General features: G+C 45.7%; 1 protein-coding gene across 1 annotated transcript in view; it reads left to right on the plus strand.

Annotated features, from left to right (window-relative positions):
• Nucleotides 1-6,429: 6,429 nt before the first annotated feature.
• PINX1 (PIN2 (TERF1) interacting telomerase inhibitor 1) overlaps nt 6,430-20,380 on the plus strand; it is a 71,088-nt gene continuing 57,137 nt past the window's right edge. The window contains exons 1-4 of the mRNA XM_082480804.1: nt 6,430-6,446; nt 15,057-15,166; nt 17,724-17,816; nt 18,543-18,621. Of these exons, the coding sequence (XP_082336930.1) occupies nt 6,434-6,446; nt 15,057-15,166; nt 17,724-17,816; nt 18,543-18,621 (295 nt within the window). The 5' untranslated portion in view covers nt 6,430-6,433. The remainder of the gene's footprint in view (nt 6,447-15,056; nt 15,167-17,723; nt 17,817-18,542; nt 18,622-20,380) is intronic.

A 20,380-nucleotide genomic window follows, 5' to 3' on the forward strand; every position in this document is an offset into this window, starting at 1 on the left:
GACCTTCTTTGAACTGGTCCATTTGGGACCTTCTGGTGCCTGGCCTCACCCTGCCATGACTGCACCTCAGAGCAATGCTTCCAACCCACATTTAGCACAGCCCAGCCAGGAAATCTGATCACCAAAATATCATAGAATGGTTTGGGTTGGAAGGGACCTCAAAGACCATCTGGTTCCACCACTCTGCCATGGGCAGGGACACCTCCCCCCAGCCCAGGTTGCTCCAAGCCCCGTCCAACCTGTCCTTGAACACCTCCAGGGATGGGGCAGCCACAGCTTCTCGGGGCAACCTGCGCCGGGGCTCACCACCCTCACTGTAACGAATTTGCTCCTAATATCTATTCTAAATCTCTCCTCTTCCAGTTTGAAGCCGTTACCCCTCATCCTATCACTACACCCCCTGATAAAGAGTCCCTCTCCATATATGTCATGTATATCATATGTCAGTCATAACAAAAAAGAACCAAAATGACTCACAAACAAAAAACCACCCTGCGCTCATCAATGTGAGTCTAATCTCTCAGCAGCACCCAACTCTTTAGAACTCCTTTATGTTTTTAAATATCTCCATGAGAAATGCAAGATGTTAGCTCCTCGACTTGCACATCATACCCGTGCCTCAGTTTCCCCCTCTACAAACCACTGCTGCTCTTTCATCTGCTCCCGACCTCCTTTCTCTGTTTGGATAACAAACTGCTTACAACAGGACTTGAGTCCCCCATCCCATAAAGCCCAGGCTGACGAAATAACAACACTAGCAATAGCAATAATAAAAACGCACTGTGCTGATGGAACAGAAGGAAAACTATCTGGATTTCTGCCTGCTGCCTTTTTTGCCTGCGGTCCCTCCAGCGTTTCCCGCCAGGCGCTGCGCGCCGCTGCTGAGCTCTTCACTGGCCGCGTTTCTAGGAACATCACCCCCATGCCCTGAGCCTGTTTCTGCTCCTCGCCTGCCCCAGTAGCTGTTCTTTGAACCCCTCGTCTCCTGGCTCCGGGCACTGGTTCTGACATCTTTTGCTCCGTGGGTCAGACGTTGTTAATCTCTTGCTCCCTGCCTGGCGCTGGCCGGGCGGCTCCTCTGCTCGGCTAATGCAGCTTTCTACCAGAGCTCACCGCTAATCCGCGTGTTCTCTCGAATCATTGTCCTAAATCAAACCTGTCTTTTTGTTTTAAGGTCTCCAGGCAGTCCTTGTCCCCAGCGCTTCCATCACACCTCTCCCAGGACTCGCTCGATAAGCATTTCCAGTCTGGCCTCGGGCAGTTATCACACAACAGAGGCTGATTGGCCTCACAGATGACCTGTTGCACAGCCAGGACTCACATTCTATTTCTTTACTTGCTTTTCTCCTTCTTTTTTTTCCCCACTTCTCCCCTTTTCTTTCCCTGGCCACCTCTCCTCTCCCTCCTCACATCTCCCTTGTTGATGGGGTATTTGAATGGGGCGTAGAGAGAGAAAAACGGGTGTTCAGCCTGGAGAAGAGAAGGCTCCGGGGAAACCTTAGAGCCCCTTCCAGTATCTGAAGGGTGCCTACAAGAAAGCTGGAGAGGGAGTTTTTACAAGGGCATGTAGTGATGGGATGAGGGGGACTGGCTTCAAACTGGAAGAGGGGAGATTTAGAACAAATATTAGGAAGAAATTTTTCACTGTGAGGGTGGTGAGGCACTGGAACAGGCTGCCCAGGGAAGTTATGGAAGCTCTATCCCTGGAGGTGTTCAAGGCCAGGTTGGATGGGGCTTGGAGCAACATGGTCTAGTGGGAGATGTCCCCACCCAGGGCAGGGTGGTTGGAACTAGATGGTCTTTAAGGTCCCTTCCAACCCAAACCATTCTATGATTCTCCATTTGAGCTCAAGGGAGGGTGACGCATTCAGATCTAGACATCTCTTGCAGCCATCTCATGTTAGAAGGTCTGAAACCCACCTGCGAGTGCCTGGCTCCCCATCAACGTTTTAATACGTTTATGGATCCCACCTCAGTGCTCTCAGGTAGCAAGAGACTGGCACAGAGCTCTCTGTGGCATGAGCCCATCGCTGGTACTCGTGGCTGCTCTTCTGCGGGACAGAGGAGCTGCTCGTTAGCTGGGAAATGTAACTCCCTCCTCCCTTCCACAGGTCTCCTCTGGGTGGAATGGGGCCAGCAAGGTGGGTAACAGGCTCAGACGCGCTCGCAACCCTTCTCCGTTCATCTGTCCTTTCAATTTCTCTGTATTGTTGGCTCTCTTCATCCCAGCTGGAATCTCTCCCCACGACCCAGACACTTCAACCTGCGAGTGGCATCAAAGGAATTCCCCAAAGCCCCGTGGGGACTCTGGAGCCGACGCTGACAGCACAGCGCAGGCTGCAGCCACCGTGCGATCGATAACGATGTGCCAGGAGGAAAATACCCTGCTCAAATCTCTGAGCCCTAAATGATCCATGCTGCGCTGGCTGTCGGGAAACACCTCTTTTCAAGTAAGACCCTTGGGAGGAATCACTGGAGAACTCTGAACGTAAAGCCCACCAGGCATCTTTATCACTTTATTTTTCAGAGAAGAGCTACATTTCAACCACTCCAAGCATACTGGAAATAGGATTTCAGGATATTTTCTTGGAGGGCTATAATGACACATCTTAGCTGTTCTTTTTCTTGGAAGAAAATATATACATAAACATACATATATATGCACACATATCTTTTTCTTTCCTGTGACACCAGCTTTTACTCAGGTATGTAATTGTGAAATACAGTAATTGGCCCTGGATGGAACCTTCCCCTTTTGTGTGTATTACCTAATTTCACTGCCCCTGTGCATATTCAGGTACTTAAACGTTTTTAGGATCAGTACTTTAAACTTCTAATTTGCAAGAACTGTGTCTACATCTGTCCAGAATAATTTGGACCTTGACCTCAAGCCTACCGTTAAGCAAATACGGTCAGCAATAATTGAAGCTGGTATGATCTCATTTGTGTTTTGAGCTGTGATTCTCTGCAAGCAGGGGAGTAAGACAGCTTTGGAAGTAGAAGTGCTCTGATGCAGTCAAATATTAAGCTTCAAAACCAAACAAGAAACAACCCTCAACCTCCAGGCATCTTTTTAACAGAAATTACTTCCACCTTCAGAGATGTCTTTATAGCACAGCGAAGCTGACACAAACGTGTGTAATGCTGCTACCTATTGGAGCCATCAAATATTACACTCAGTTCTCAGCTAGAAGACTTAACACCTCTCCAGAATCAAAAATGGAAGCAGAATTTGGCTGGTGTGAAATGGCTCACACAAGTAAGCGACCATTTGAACACTTCATGCATGGACGACACTACAGTTTGTTTGATGTAGTAGAGACCTTGGAGGGCTAATTCACAGAAACGGCTATTACTGCCAGAAGGAGTAGTTTGTTCAGGAAACACAGGTAGAAGGATGACAGACAGGAGGATACATCACCTTCTATTTCAGATCCGGGTAACAGGCAAAGAGTGGCCACTGCTGAGAGTCCCTGTGTGGTGACAAAAAGGGAGGAGGATCCTGGTGGGTGACCTGTAAGCACTAAAGATCAGACAAGGGGTCAGATCGAGAACGAGCAGCATCACAGAGCTGGTGGTGACGTGAGAGTTCCTCTGGCCTGTGCTCCTTTAGGAAGAGCGTAGGGCTGATGGGATTCAATCAGAGCTATCCAGAGAATCCGCTGAGTATCTAAACTCCCTCTGGGTTAGAAGAAAGAAGAAAGGGCACCAGGAACTGAGGTTACAGACCTGCTTTGTACACAGTTAAGGCAAGGTGAGGTGGACCCTGTCCCAGACCGTCAAGCAGGTGTCTGCTGTGTATGAAATCTGTGAGGACAGGAAAAGAGAAAACAGAAAGAAGGGTCTTCTAGGACTGATTCTGATCTCCAGGGATTTCCTCCTGGAGGAAAACATTAAGTGAAAGCTTGAAAACTATTACATACCTGGTTATTTCCAGATGCAAATGATGGTTCCTCTTCCTAAGGCAGGAGAGTAGAAGAGCCAAAAAAACATTGACAGATCTCAGGTAGACCTCAGTAAGCTCACAGAATTACCAGGCAGTGTCTTAGGAGCCTGGTTTATGAATTAAAGACAGTCATTCCTTAACCTAATAAGCACATCAGCGCACAACACCCAGCTTCAAGCCAGGAGACAAGAAGCAGATGTACGGCCACCTTATGCACAGCACACACAGACATAAAGAATGAGCATAAGAGACAAAATGAAGAAAGTCAAGGCACTGAATGAGATACAACCCGCAGTTGCCAAGCTTTATGTCGTGCAGCAGGCATAAGAGAAAGACCAAAGGCGAGGCTGATCCACCACACAGCAGAGGGGCATGATTCATCCAGTCTTCCCTAAAAGGATTAGATGCAATCAAGTGGCTAACACAATTAATGAGAGAGGCAAAGGGGAAAGATATCTTTCTCAGGCAGTGAAGGATTGGAAAGTATTTATTTGCTTTCATGTCAGTCAAGCCTGAGGAACGTGACCTGAAACTACACAGAGATCTGGCAAAAAAGTCTGGTGAGAACACACACTGCTAGAATTTCTGACAGCTGGATGTGGGCATAGGAGACTATGAAAGGACCAGCTTGATACCCTTCTTTGAAGGAGGAAGTCAGGCAGTCAAGGCAGCCAGTTTAATAGGAACTGAATACAAACTATTAAAAAAATCAACAAGCTATCTGTGAGTTTACAGACTTGCCAAGAACAGGCTCCATCGTATCAATCTAACTTTGCTGACTGACAGAGGAAAAGACACGGTTATAACTTCTGGGTTGTTTTTTTTTTTTTGGGTCTAGAAATTCTTCAGCACAGTGTTCTCATAAGCAAAGAGGGAAATGCAATCTAAATCAAAAAGCACAGACGCAAAGCAGTTTGAAAAGCTGAACTGGGGGAGCTGTAATCCAGTTGCCATCCAAAGGGAAGGATGGACAAAGAAAGAGTTGTGAGCAATCTGTTCTGTTCCTGGTAGGAGTCATTACTCCCATTAACGACCTGACTTAAGGCACAGAGTACACTTAGGACACTTTCCAAGCTGGGAAAGAGACAGCAGAGACACTGAAGGTCTGCAACTCAGAACAATACAACAAAACGGAAACACAGAAGTATTGATTCAGTAAGGTCAAAAGACAGGATTAACACACTGCATGAACACAGAATATAAATCCCTTATGTAGCACTTCTGTGAAAGGGATAGGGAGGTCAAAGAACAAAATATTACACTCAGATGCAAAACACTGCCAGAGAGGAGACAGAAAAAACAGCCTACAACTCCAGTTAAGTGCTCTGAAGAACTCAGCAGCATCACGTGTCCTGTTTCAGATGCTGTATTTCAAATAAAACAAATGAAGAGTGGCTAAAAAACAGAAAATGTGAATGACCGTGGGCTCCAAAATGTGATCTGCAAGAAAAGACTGCTAAATAGGGCTACTTTGATTCTGCAAGTAAAGACGAACAAGGTGGTGTGCTCACTCTTCAAATTCATAAATTCTGCTGCAGAAAGGAAAAAAAAAAATTTTTTCCACATCTAAGGTGGGCAAGACAAGAAGCACTGAGCTGATATAGGAAGGAAGACCTGCCTTCATCACAGAATCTTTAAAAATCTTGAAAAGGAGAACAAAGACACAGTTTGCCTGAGGAGGCTTCAAGTTGCTGCCGTTGGACATCTTTGACTAGTTATACCAAAAGCTGTCCCGGGACAGGATCATGACACGTTCAGCTGCATTAATTACAAGAGACCCGTCAGGGGATGGTGCACAAGGCGGTCCCCCCACCGCCCACCACTCTTCCCTCCCGCAACAGGCACGGATTTGGGTAAGTTCAGGGACATTCACCCCCACCCCCGAGCATTCAGACTGTCCGCTCCCCGTTGTTGTTAACCACACACCCCGAGGCCACAGCGAGCCCTGCTCATCCCCCCCCCCCCAAGCGCCCCCTCACAACGGGCTCCGCCAAGCTCCCGTTTCACGGGACCGTGAAACGCCCCAAGCTCTGCCTGTACGGACAGTTAAACACCCTAAGGAGCCCCGCCAACCGCTCGCAGCGGCTTTAGTTGCGGGTTTAGCAGCTCCGAGCAGCCCTGAGCCGCCCGGGAGGAGCCGCCGCGCTCCCCCGGCAGCTGCCCGCGCTCTCTGAGGAGACGGAAGCCGCTGCAGCCCCCTCGGGTGCCCGCAGGAGTGCCTGTCATATATCCGCCGGGAAACGCATGAAAACAGCTCATGTAGAAGTCAACACGTCTCTTGAGACCTTTAGTAGAATTTTAGCAGGTTCACACCCTCTATTTCCACTAGAGTGGCCGCTGAGATCGCCTGCTTCTAGACTTTTTCATCAGGCACTTCTTTCGCTGCCTTTTTCTGCGCCCGAGATGACAAAGCCCCCCCCAGGAATAGGGGCGCGGAGGCGTTCCCTCGCCACGCGCCGCGGAAGGAGGTAGGCCCCCAAGATGGCGATGCTGGCGGAGCGTGAGTGCCATTTCACGCGGGGAGGAACGGCCCTGGCGGAACTCGGGGCGATCCCCTGAGAGCGGGGGTGGGGGGGAGGCAAGTCATCCTTAGGAGGACGGCTCCAGGCCCTCCCCGTTGCCTTCGCTGGTGGGGCTGGGGCCGCGCTGTCCCTTACGAGGGTGGTGCGCTGGACGCTGGCGGGTCCCCACAGGCCCCGGGTGGTGGTTTGGGGATGCTCTGTCGCTTCCCGGTCTGGGGTGGGGGGCGGACGAGACGCGCACAATATCGGCGGAGATGTCTCGCAGACGTCGTTAGGGGCGACATTTGCTCTCAGCGCGTCGGTGTCATGTCTGCAGCGTGTGTTAGAGGGCAGATACCTTGAAGCCTTGGGGCTGGGGCTGTGCTGGGGGGGCGGCTGCTGTGTGGCAGCCAGTCAGGACTCGGAGGAGCCGTGGGTATGCAGGCCTTGGTCTTTTTGATCGCACCCAGGGTTAGCTGCTAAGCTCACCCTCTTGTCTGTACAGGGAACTTCAGAGATCAGCTAAAGTCTGGGTTGGGAAAGGCAAGAGTGCAGTGTAAGGGATTTTAGGCAGGTGCTTCAGAAAAGGCCAGTAAATCCACTGATCTCGCCAGGAGAACGCGGGGTAAGGCCGTGTGGTTGTCTTATGCCTTTTGTGTAAGGGCATTGCTGAGCAAATCACTTTTGCAGGTTTTATTATATGCAGCCCAATAATTTTGTTTTAACTTTTTCCTGATATTGGAATCAAACAGAGCTTCACTCTTGCCTCTGAGGTGACTGAGAACTTCGACTCCCGTTATCTAAAAGATGTGCTTAAAAAACATTGGATGAATATCCTGAGTGGTTACTCCTTCACGTATAAAGCTCTTCAGTTCAGGAAGTGGAACTCTAGGGGCTGGCCAAAGTGGGAACTAAAAACTTGTGCTGCTTTCTCTTCCAAGTTAAAGGAGCATTTCTGTAAAGTGGCCTTTGCTAGTAAATGTAAAACTGTATATGAGTAGAAAGACTAAACATGTAAATTTCTATGTAATGGGACTAATATGCTTGTGTCTGATTATCATTAATGTTCTTAGGTGGTTTTGGTAAGCTTACTGGTGTCAGGATCTAATGAACTTGGTTGTTTGACTGTAGGAAAGGTGGACATGAGTATAGTGACTAATTAGAATATATGGTTTCCAGTGGGAAATGCAGGTATGAATTGAGGAAAACAAAGTTGCATTTGCATATGTAATTTTCTAATTATTTTAAATATAAAATTTAGTATCTTTTTATAGAATTTGTTAATTAATTTTAATTGAACATTGTACATTTCAATAATCATAGAATATTTTGGGCTGGAAGGGGGCTTTAAAGGCCATCTAGTCCAGCCCCCTGCGTCAAGGAGGGACATGTTCAATCAGATCAGGTTGCCCAGAGCCCCATCCAACCTGGCCTGGAATGTTTCCATGGCTGGGACATCTACCACCTCTCTGGGCAACCTGGGCCGGTATGTTAATGTAGCTTCTGTATATAGCGAATTCTAAAATCAGGTGCCTTAAAACACTATTCTAGTTGCTGAGGGCCGCTTTTGTGGAGTTGTTTGCCTTTGTTCATCACCTTCAGCTGTAGTTATGATTGTGAAGCCATGTTTCACACCTGCATTTTTGTTTGCAGTTCCGGATCAAGTTCTGATGCTCTTATTAATATTCATCCTAAAAAAGAGGGGGGGGAGGCATTTGGTTTTACTACAGCTGTGAAAGCACGTGCATTTCAGAGACTTAACATAACTTCTCAGTGGTACCCAGTGACAGGACAAGAAGCAGTGAGTGCAAACTGAAATACAAGAAATTTCATATTTTTTTTTTTACTGTGGGGGTGGCCAAACACTGGAACAAATTACGCAGTGGGGCTGTGGAGTATCAGTCTGTGGAGATATTCAGAACCAGACTGGACATGGTGCTGGACAACCTGCTTAAGAAGTGGGTTGAAGACCTCAAGAGGTCCTTCCAACTTTTGTGATGCTGTGAACTAAACTGAGAAAGGATAAACTCGATCATTCTGTGCTTGTGTAGTGTGAATTTAAAAAAAAAAAAAGTATCAATTGCAGAAATGACCAAAGAGTTAGCTTTTATTTTTCAGTTTTTACTCTTTTTAACCTTTAATAAACTTTGATTAACTGTCTATCTTATCTTAGTCGTGCTTATCAGCAAAACAAAAAGTAAATGTTAATGATGGGTTTTATAGCTTGGATTAAAAATAAAATCCTTTCTGTGGGCAGTGTATTTTGGAGGAATTTAACCTGTTTATTATTATACCTATTTATTATTATGTCACCATATATAGGCACACAGCAGGGGTTTGGATGGGAACTGATGAGGAACTGTTGGATTAAAGGGGCAAAGTAGTTTTGGCTGAAAAGAAATCCCCTTGCATTCTTACACTCCTCACCGAGGTGGGAGGCTAGGCGCGGCGAGGTTTAAATTCTGAGTGATGCCCAATTCACCACTGTCAGTCCAGGCGCGTTTAATATATTAAACTGTTACGGTTCTGGATACGCTAATAGTGGACTGCAACTTCAGCCCAGTCGTGCTCATGAACTAACACGGCCTCGCTTCGATCGCATTCAATGAGAAAACCCAAACGACGAGCTGCCTACACAGTGCAGTTTATTCAAACAACAGATGCACAAGTTCTTTTGGATTGCCGGTGGTAGTGACTGTCTGCAAAACATGTGCGAGTACTAAAGATGCGAGCAATATAACTCGGTTACAAAAGCACTAAGTTATAAAACCACTCTATGTAGAGATTTCTAAGTTTCCCAGGGAAGCACTGGGTATAGCCAAGTGTTTGAATCTTACCCACAAGCGTCCTTATGGGGGAGGGAAGGGAGGCTCTGCCCGTCAACTGGTCCCAGAAGTCCATGATGGTATCTTCCCTCACATCCCCCTTTTCTTGGGCTATTTTTATACTATATTTTTATCTTCAAGTTGTAGTTTGAATGACTCTACTCATAAATACTTACATTATGATTGGTGTAAAATTTTCTCGCCTTGCATTTAAAGGTATAGTTTACGAAAAATTCAGGGCACAGACTCAAGGAGGAGTGGTCGCATCTTGGAGGCGGGTAGCTTTTGGGATAGAGGTGTGTTTTGGTATTATAATGACATAATAAGCAAAGTTCACTAAAGGACAGCATTTCATCAAAAACATGACAGATTGTTGGCTCAGGGTAGCAAGTGGGCAGTTTATCAGTTCTGTAAGACCTTCGAGGTCTCCATTTTGTCCCCAAGTTCCCAGTTTATCACAGAGTATGGGCTGCAGTGTCTCCACTCTGCTCCATCCTTTGCACTGTTTTCCTTCTGTGGTGCCTTCTTGTTCACATGTTTTCCGGATTATCACAGGGTTTGGCCTTGGAGTCTCCACCCCACTCCACTTCCTGTGTTGCTTTGCAGGGAATATTCATAGAATGGTTTAGGTTGGAAAGGACCTTGAAATTCATCCAGTTCCAACCCCACTGCCATAGGCAGGGAAACCTCCCACCGGCCCAGGTTGCCCAAGGCCACCTCCGGCCTGGCCTTGAACACCTCCAGGGATGGGGCCTCAACAACCTCTCTGGGCAACCTGTGCCAGTGCCTCACCACCCTCACAGGGAAAACTTCTTCCTAATGTTCAATCTGAACCTGCCCTCTTCCAGTTTAAAGCCATTCCCCCTCGTCCTATCACTACACGCCCCAGTAAAAAGTCCTTCCCCAGCTCTCCTGTAGGCCTCCTTTAGGGACTGGAAGGCCGCAATAAGGTCTCCCCAGAGCCTTCAGGGGAGGGGGTTAGTTAAACACAGCTCCTTCAGGGCTGAACAGCCCCAACTCTTTCAGCCTCTCCTCATAGGAGAGGTGCTCCAGCCCTCGGATCATCCTCATGGCCCTCCTCTGGACACGCTCCAGCAGGTCCATGTCCTTCTTCTGTTGGGGACTCCTGAGCTGGATGCAGTACTGCAGGTGGGGTCTCACGAGAGTGGAGTCGAGGGGCAGAATCCCCTCCTTTGACCTGCTGGCCACACTTCTTCTGATGCAGCCCAGGATACGGTTGGCCTGGGCTGCGATCGCACACTGCTGGCTCATGTTGAGCTTCTCGTCAATCAGCACACCCAGGGCCTTCTCCTCAGGGCTGCTCTCCAGCCATTCCCTGCCCAGCCTGGAGTTGTGCTTGGGATTGCCCTGACCCAGATGTAGGACTCTGCACTTGGCCTTGTTGAACTGCATGAGGTTGGCTTGGGCCCACCTCTCTAGCCTGTCCAGGTCCCTCTGGATGGTAACCCTCCCCTCCAGCGTCTCTACCTCATCAAAGAGCTTGGTATCATCGGCAAACTTGCTGAGGGTGCACTCGACCCCACTGCCCATGTCGCCAACAAAGACGTTGAACAGTACAGGCCCCAGTACCGACCCCTGAGGAATGCCACTCGTCACTGCTCTCCACTTGGACATCGAGCCCTTGACTGCAAGTCTTTGAGTGCGACCGTCCAGCCAGTTCTTTATCCACTGAGTGGTCCATTTGTTGAATCCATGTCTCTTCAATTTAGAGACCAGGATATCGTGAGGGACAGTGTCAAATGCTTTGCACAAATCCAAGTAGATGACGTCAGCAATATTGTACAGGGAATCACAGATGTAGCGGGTTCTTCACGTACCAGCTGTGGCTGTATTTTACCCTAGAAGCCTTTTGATTTTATACCTTTCCTTAATGTGTGACCAATGCTCTGTTATTCATCATTTCTAGTATTCATTCCACAGGAACTTCCAGAAATGATAGTTAAACACAGAATTAGTCTTGGTAAAAGGGTTTAGTAATTGATCTTTTTCAAATCATTGGGTATCCGAGTGAAGTGTCAAAAGAAATGATGCTTTTCTCCACTGGATGGTGCTGCTTGTCCAGAATTGCATTACTATCTCTAGCATCATTTTATGACCAGCCCAGAAGATTGGTGTTAACTTCCAAGCTGATTTTTTTAGCTGGAGGGTAGTATACTGTTTCATTTCTTGCTCTTAAAACATCAGTGAACAAACATTTCTGATAAATTGTTGACTAAATAGTCTTTTTGTTGTTGTTTGTTTGGAGAGGAGGGATGATTTTATGGTGGTTGTATGTAGGATGAAGTTGTTTGCGGCTTTCTTAAATACTTCTCTAAAGGTGTAAGCAAGTTTATTTTCTCGTGTCTAGCTTACCATATTTGAAAATAACAGTGTGTTAACTTGGCAGACATTGGGGGTTAATCCCATGACGGTAGTTAAAAGGTTTGAAATACTTGGATTAAAAGTGCTAGGAAAGGGAAGGTGTCTTAAAATTTCAAGCTTGAGAAATCTCTGTATTAGGTGCTTTGGTGTTTTGTTACCAGGGTCCTCCTGGGAGTAAAACATCTTTGGGCTTCCCTGCAGAGAGATATTCAGGAAAATTAATAGAAACTTTTAAAGTGGATTAGTTGAACTACATCAAACAACTCAATTTGGAAGTTAATTTAAATTCGCACGTTCAGTTGACACGTATTACCTCTACTGTGTACACAAATCCTTAGATACATATGGTGGGTTTACAACTGTAAGGGTTGCATCGAATTTAATTTCTTGGGATTTGCAAAGTCACCACCCGGGGAGCTAGTTATGGGAAGCATAACAGAATATGGACATACTTAAAATGTTGTTATAGTTAGATTTAAAAAAAGGCATTGAACAGGTAGTTTTGGGGGACTGAGTGAGGGGAAGTTGATCTTAATTGAGAGATTTTTAAACAAAGGGACAAATTAAGAAATATGATTGAAAAGGAGGGCTGCTGCTCAGCTGGGCAGCGTAACCTCTATGGAATTGCTGCTTTTTATTGTCCTTTATGTTGTCTGTTTCACTGTCAGCTAAGGCCGAGAGCAACAGCCAAGGTGTTCCCTGTTTTCATTGGACTTAGCTTTTGCTGCCAGCTTGATAGCTTTTTAGTTCATTCCCTCCACAAACCACTGGAAACCTGGGTCCTTAGAGATCATTTGCATCTTGGGTGAGGGAAGATAACAAAGCACATGAATTGTCCCAGATTTTGTGAGCCACTTCGCGGAGGGAGACAGAGTTTTTTTTCTCAGTGGGGCAGCAGGGAACCCTGATTTGCTTGGGCATTTAAAATCACAGTCATAGAATCATAGAATTGCTGAGGTTGGAAGGGGCCTTTAAGATCATCAAGTCCAACCATTACCCTGCCCTGACAAAAACCACTTCTAAACCATGTCCCCAAGTACCACATCTACCCTTTTTTTCAAACACCTCCAGGGATGGGGAGTCCACCCCCTCCCTGGGCAGCCTGTTCCAATGTTTGATAACCCTTTCAGTGAAAAAATGTTTCCTAATATCCAATCTAAACCTCCCCTGGCATAACTTAAACCCATTTCCTCTCGTCCTATCACTTGTCACCAGGGAGAAGAGGTCAGCCCCCACCTCCCTACAACCTCCTTTCAGGTACTTGTAGAGGGTGATAAGGTCAGCCTCCTCTTCTCCAGGCTGAACACCGCCAGTTCCCTCAGTCGTTCCTCATAAGAGTTGTCCTCCAGACCCCTCACCAGCTTTGTAGCCCTTCTCTGGACATGCTCCAACACCTCAATGTCCTTCTTGTAGTGAGGGGCCCAAAACTGAACACAGTACTCAAGGTGGGGCCTCACCAGTGCCGAGTACAGGGGGATGATCACTGCCCCAGTCCTGCTGGCCACACCATTCCTGATACGGGCCAGGATGCTGTTGGCCTTCTTGGCCACCTGGGCACACTGCTGGCTCATACTCAGCCGGCTGTCCACCAACACCCCCAGGTCCTTCTCCGCCGGGCAGCTTTCCAGCCACTCCGCCCCAATCCTGTAGCGCCCATGGGGTTGGTGTGACCCAAGTGCAGGACCCGGCACTTGGCCTTGTTGAACCTCACACCATTGGCCTCGGCCCATCGGTCCAACCTGTTTAGATCCCTCTGCAGAGCCATCCTACCCTCCAGCAGATCAACACGCCCGCCTAGTTTAGTGTCATCCATGAACTTACTGCGGGTAAGTTCCCCTCATCCAGGTCATTGATAAAGATATTAAAGAGAACGGGCCCCAGCACCGATCCCTGGGGGACACCACTTGTGACCGGACACCAACTGGATTTAACTCCGTTCACCACCACTCTCTGGGCACGGCCATCCAGCCAGTTTTTTACCCAGCGAAGGGTACACCTGTCCAGGTGATGAGCAGCCAGTTTCTCCAGGAGAATGCTGTGGAAAAAGTCCACTGTGACTTTATCACCTCGTGTTACCAACACAGGCGGGGCTTGTAGTAGATGCTTCTCTGAAGACTACCTGTTGGAAATAAGCTGTTTTCCCGTAGAAAAGTGAACCAAGCGAGTGCTGTGTGGATTCCTCTCAGTCAGTTAACCTATTGTAAATTTTTTTTTATGGACTGTTTGGGATTTTACAAAACTTTTTCACCCTCTTACTTTTTACGGAGCTGCCATGCAGCACCTATTTTGAGCTTCAAAGCTTAGGAAGTGTGTTAAAAAAAGCCACCATCGTGCATTCTGACAGTATTAGTTCTTCTTTAAGAATGAAACAAAACTGGGCAAAAAATGAATCAAACGTTCCTGTAATATTCTGTCCCTCTGGCCCAGATCCTAAGTGTTGCATTTTAGGGAAAGATGACTTCCTGATTATGTTGAAAGCGCCTCAGTGGACTTGGCTTCTGACTGACTTTGTATGGCCTTGGGTTAATCGGTCATTTTTGATCCTCCGTTTCCCATCGTGTTTAATGAAGTTTGTAATCTTCCTGTCTCCCATTCTTTGTTTGTCTTGTTTATTTAGGTTGTCTTCCTGCGTATGTTTAGGTGCACACTTAAAGTGACTGGTTAACTGTGGTAGCTTTTCTTCTTTGATTTCAATGAAGCTATTCCTGATGGTAGAGGTGAACGCACGCATGTGGGCCTGGGGGACTGTAGTTTCTTTAACAGTTTGCATAGGACAAAGGAACCTTGATTCTTGTTTGGATCTCTTCACACCTGCAATAATTTCCGGTGACTTTTCAGTTTCTGAATAAACCATTTTGTGGCAAATCAAAAAACTGAAATCCCACTGGTTTGTATTGTGTAATTCAGTTTCTCCGGTCACTTATGTCTGATTTTTGATTTGGCTTTTGTTATGAAGGCAAATATTAAAAATTCTATCATCTGGTTAAAAGGGAGACTGGCCAGGAGGTATTGTCCAGAACTGGGAAAGCCAGCACTGAAGTCTCATCCCCTATAGATTTCATGAGGAAGCCAGATGCAAACCAAAGTTGGAATAAATATGGAATTTAGGCCTGTACACCTACATGGTAATCCTTAAAGCCTTCCCTGGATTGCAGCCCATCCTTAGGGATGACAGCTTCTATTGCAATTTTACTTTGGCATTCTTCACACTAATAATTAACATTTTCACTGGCCTTTTTTTGCAATATAAGGTTTTGTAAATTAACCCCCTAAAACATGTTTAGTCTGGCATAAGTTCTGCAGGTTTTTTTTCAATGAAGAGCTTTTCTTGAATTGATGAAATACTAAGAAAACTGTGGAAATGTAAATAGCGGTTGTTTGAATTTTTCCTTCCTGCTCTAGCCCGGAGAAGGCAGAAGTGGTCTGTGGATCCACGAAATAGCGCTTGGAGTAAAGATGAATCTAAATTTGGCCAGAAGATGCTGGAAAAGATGGGCTGGTCCAAAGGAAAGGTATGATCTAAAGGAGAGTTGTCTAGCTGAAGGGTGGAAGACTGCTGGGGGACTCTTGATCTCAGTGTTTAAGAGAGTCATGTTCATTCTGTTTGATTTATTCTCTTAAGCGCGCGGTGAATTTGACCAATGTTAGATTTTTACCGTTCGTTACAAAGGTACTCACTTGCTTGTGCCTGTCCTGCTTTTCAGTTTTTCTTCCCTCTCTTTGACAAGGTAATGTCTCCAAGTAAGAGAAGGAGTTGGCTCATTAAATCAGGTGATGGTTAAAGACTTTGAGTTGCCTTTACACCCTCAGTTCTCTCCCTGGCTTTTGGTAATGTTTAAAGCAACTTCAGGACCTGCTTTAGTCTTTTACCTGTTTTTGAAGGTTACTTCTGATATGTTCCTTGAACAGCCAAAATGCAGCACTATGTGAGCTGTGCTTCTTCCCAGCTCCAGCCTGTACCTGTGGGGTGAGCTGGCAGGTTTCTGGCGCTAAGAATAATCTCTAGGGCAGTGCAGGCAGCTGCAGACTTCTCAGCTGCCCCTTAAAAGCAGTTTAACTTCCACAAAGGTGCCTCAGCAAAGCTGAGATTTGGGCCTGCGTGTCAGCGTGTTTAATGAAATGAATGCCCGCAACCCCCCTGCAATATTTATTTAATTCTTCTCTTAGATTTCCTGTCCCAGCCTTTTTTTAGAGAGGAATAAAATTAGGACCATTGTCAATTCTGTGAATACATTAAAACTTAGAAAAATCAGCCTGCTCTTGGATTTCTCAGTATAGCTCAGTTGGCTTACGGTTTGCACGTATGTATCTGGCTTCTAACTGCCTCTAATTTCATGAACAAGCAGTGGTACCTGATTCAAAGGGTGACGAAATCAAGGAACTGGCATTGGTTTCACTAGGCTTTAGACCAGACTTAAAAGTATGAGCGCTTGAGCACTGCCTTCTTATGTAAATTGTATGCATAGGTGGTTTATGCATGTAAGATTAAAATAGATATCTAAACCAGAGTAGAAAAAATGCTGTTAAATGTTCTGATTGTGTTTCAGGCAGCCAGCTCCTCTGACTGTAGGTAACACCTTTGCCATTATGACCACTGCTTGTGTCAGGGTGTGAAAAGAAGGCCTCATGTTGTTTTCTGTCACCCCCTCCCCCCCAATCTTCTTCACAAGTTTCCTACTTGAGCTACCGGATCTTCCTTTACAACAGTTATCGGTGTACGAGAAGGATTTATCTCTCCATTCCACTACAAACTCAGACAAATGGAACCTTAACTTGATCAAATTAATGGGCAAAAGCCCATCTGTGCAGTGAAATTAAGCTGCTTACGCTAGTCTTGTTATTAGTTGTATTGGAATTGGGTCATGGCAGGATGTGTAGCCAAGTGTCCTTCTTGCTTCCATAATTTTTGGTTAGCAGAAATTTCAAGGTAAATTTTCCACCCCAGTGACCAAATAAACTCTACTGGATTCGTAATAGCAACAGCCTTTTTCAAATATGATATGCCCGGGATCTGTCTACAGGGCTTCTCTCCGCTACTCCACCACATACATGTTTACTGTAGCCATACACCTGGCTGATGATTTGTTACTGGTGACCGAGGAGGGAAAAAGCGGGTAGTTACCAGGAATGAAGTTTTAAACCAAATGCTTTGTCTTTTTTTTCTTTTTCCCCTGATTCTACAATTAAGAAAGATAATAGCAGGCCTAAAGATTGCTTCCCAGAGTTGAATGATTATGTTTTTTAGGACAGACAAACCTGCCATTTGTTTGCTCCAGTATCTTCATCAGCTTCTTAGAGTGAACAAGGTGGAAGAAGTTCTTAATGTCGTTCTACCTCCAGTCTGACCCTTTCCCTCCCTATTCCACGCCATATAACTTCATTCTGCGGTGTATCACAGTATCACAGTATGCTAGGGATTGGAAGGGACCTCCAAAGATCATCTAGTCCAATCCCCCTGTCGGAGCAGGAACACCTAGATGAGGTTGCACAGGAAGGCGTCCAGGCGAGTTTTGAATGTCTCCAGAGAAGGAGACTCCACAACCTCCCTGGGCAGCCTGTTCCAGTGCTCTGTCACCCTCACTGAGAAGAAGTTTCTTCTCAAATTTAAGTGGAACCTCTTGTGTTCCAGCTTGAATCCATTACCCCTTGTCCTATCTACGTTCTATGTGGCATCTCTCTTACAGCCGTCACGCAGCTGCCTTCCCAATGACGGAGGTATTTGTGGCGAGAGGCACGTTCTTTTTATGTAGTGTCTTGTTTTAAAATTGTAAACACTTTGGACTTGCCTAGGAATGTCAGGTGGCTTCCCGATTAATCACCCAACTACTTAATGGTGTTGCTATTTTAGTGTTCATAATACTTTGCTGGAGGCTTAAGTAGTGAATTAAAAAAACGTAATATCTCATGTGTGCTAATGCCTGCGAATGAATTCAGTTACAGGGAAGCAAATTAATAGTAGTTGTGGTTTCTTGCTATATTTCATTACAAACTGTCTTACAGTGCAAAATCTCGAGTTGCTTAGTCACTGCTGTAAAGTCAATTACATTTTTACCCTTAAATTCTCCTTAGGGTCTTGGGGCTCAGGAACAAGGAAATACAGAACATATCAAGGTTCAGGTGAAAAACAACACGCTGGGATTAGGAGCAACCGTCAATTATGAGGTGAGCACTAGACCCAGGTAAGGAAATGGCTCCCATTTCAGCTGAAGCACAGTCTTTGTAATGGGACGTTAGTGAAATCTGTTGTCACATCTGGTGGTAGCACGTACCTACGCGAATCTCTCTGCAGATAATCTTGACCTGGAGTTTGGTTCTGCTTTGTTGGGTGTTTTAGGACTAAGTACCTGCTTGGAAAGGTTACAGTGAATTCTGGGAGCAGGCTGTTCAATGATTTTTTTTATTTTTTTTTTTGCTTCCAAGCAAATCACTGAAATACTTGCTTTCTCCCTGTGCCTTCTGTCCCTCTTCCTGATACAGTCACCTTTCTGACTGGCGTTCAGCTGCATAGGCAGAGCAGAACATGGTCCTAAAGGTGCTTGTGTCATATAGAACATGTTAAGTAATTTTGGTGCTGGAAAAAATCACACTAGTATTTCCTGCCTACTTTTGAAAACATCTTGCACAGACAGGGGACGCGCACAGCCAACAGCAACTCGGTATTGTTTAGGGACTTACAAACACAACCCTTATCATTCCTGTACTTTGGAGTGACTGTAGCAAGCTGTTAGCGTTGCCACCTGTGGAGCTTCTGAGGGTCCCTCCTTCCAACAGGGATTGAGTATATGCAATTAAGTTACTTCTTAGAGCGCAGTCTTAAAATCTGTTTTAGCAAAACTTCTGTTACTTCTGAAGACTTTTGCCTTGTATTCATGTGGGTGATATTTACAGGACAACTGGATTGCTCATCAGGATGACTTCAACCAGCTTCTGGCTGAACTGAATGATTGCCATGGACAGGGTGAAACAGGTAGGTTCATGCTTTACTCAATCAGATGCTGGAAGCTTAGCAGAGTTTCCATTCTTTGTCTTTGAAGGCTAGCTGAGGCCCAATCCTTTCGGCTGCTAATAGTCTCCTTGCTGAGGTTGACAACTCTCCCTTCTTTCCCTTCTCCCCCAAAATCAGTGGGAGCCGAAGGACGTGTTGCCATCCATGACCATGCTCAAGTTCATTTCCTTGGATGTGTAGATCTTGGTCGGTTGGTTTTGCTCTCAGTCAGGCTTTTTGTTGGGGAAGACAAACATAAAATTTTGAACTTGTTTGTTTTGTCCAGGACCATGACATGGAGGACCTTTTGCTGGGATGTACTACAGCAGCGCTTGTTTCTTTATAAAGCAACCACAGCCAGTATGAAGGCTCACAGCGCGATCACTCGCCGTTGCAATGCGTTTGCCTTCCTTTTACTAATGAACTGTCACACCTGGCTTCCATGCTCTGGTGGCTTCTTAAATACCTACTTTTCCTGTCCTTAGAGAGCTGTTTCTTAGCTTTTGACTCAGAGTTATGCATCTCTGTTTTGAGTGTGGTATAATGTGATTTTTGTAGCCCTGATGTAGAGCACACAAGTGGGGAAACTGCACAACTTTCCTGAAAGGGCTATTTATAGTCTTTTAATTTTGAAAAGCTTTGTACAGTTTGACCTTGTTTTGTAAAAATGAAGTTATGCAAAAGCGTCTGTGTGAGCTTACGGAAAGAATTGTACACATCAATTGGTTTATCATCTCTTCTTTAATTAGACTCAAGTTTAAACTCTGATCATATATCTAAGTAATGCTTTGTGGAGTGTTGTTAAACCAAGGGCTTCTCTTTGGGGACAGCAGCCCGTCCACGTGCTGCTGGTGGCAGAATTGCCATCTTACTGAATTTAGCAACTGCTCATTCATTCGTTCACTCATTCATTCTTAATGTTTGAGCACAGAAGGTTTTCTGGAAGAGGAAAGGCAGAAAGAGCAGGAAAATCATTTCAAGAGAAGGATCAAACTTGCTTTCTAAACCTTGAGAACTAGGATTAAAATTCTGAACCTGATGCGGTTTTTCTTTTAATTCCTGTGTAAGTTATCCTTGTGCATTGGAGCCCTAATCGTGGTTTGAGGCCACACGGTGCTAGGTGCTGTGGCTAAAGTCCTCAAGAAGCAGAAAAGCATGTCGTAGGGAAATTCCAGAAGTTCCTTTCTACCTTTATAACTAAATCCTGCCCAAGTTCCAACATGAGCCATGGGAAGATCAGTTAGGTGTAACTGGTGGGAAACCTTCAAGCTGGTGAGCAGAGAGCTGAAATGACTTGCCCAAGGACACAGTGAGTCAGCACGGAGGCAGGTTCGTTGAGCAAGGCTGTCTTGCTCCTAAATCTGCGCAGCATTCCCTGGGTCATCTGTGCTTATGCAAAGTGACCCCTGAAAACTGTATTTTTCCCTGTTTTACTCCGTTATTTTCCCTTGATCTTTTTAGGAGCTGGGACAAGAGTTTTCAATTACTGAGGACAAATTTGGGTGCACGTTGAAAATTCCTGGTCAGAATCGTGTTTGGTGGTTTGCAGACTGCAAGCATTGCTCTGAAACTTGTTTTTTTGGCAATTGTTTAAGCTGGCAAAACTCATCCGTATAACTCTGCCTGCAGCTGTGCTACAGGATCAAATGTTACATTATTGGCCATCATCCAGTTTCAAATTGCATTAAAAGTCAGCTGAAAAACTTCATTGTTCTTAAATAACTGGTGTAGTTGCCAGAGT

Source organism: Vanellus vanellus (assembly GCF_965231255.1).
Source record: "Vanellus vanellus genome assembly, chromosome: 3".
Classification (NCBI taxonomy): Eukaryota; Metazoa; Chordata; class Aves; order Charadriiformes; family Charadriidae; genus Vanellus; species Vanellus vanellus.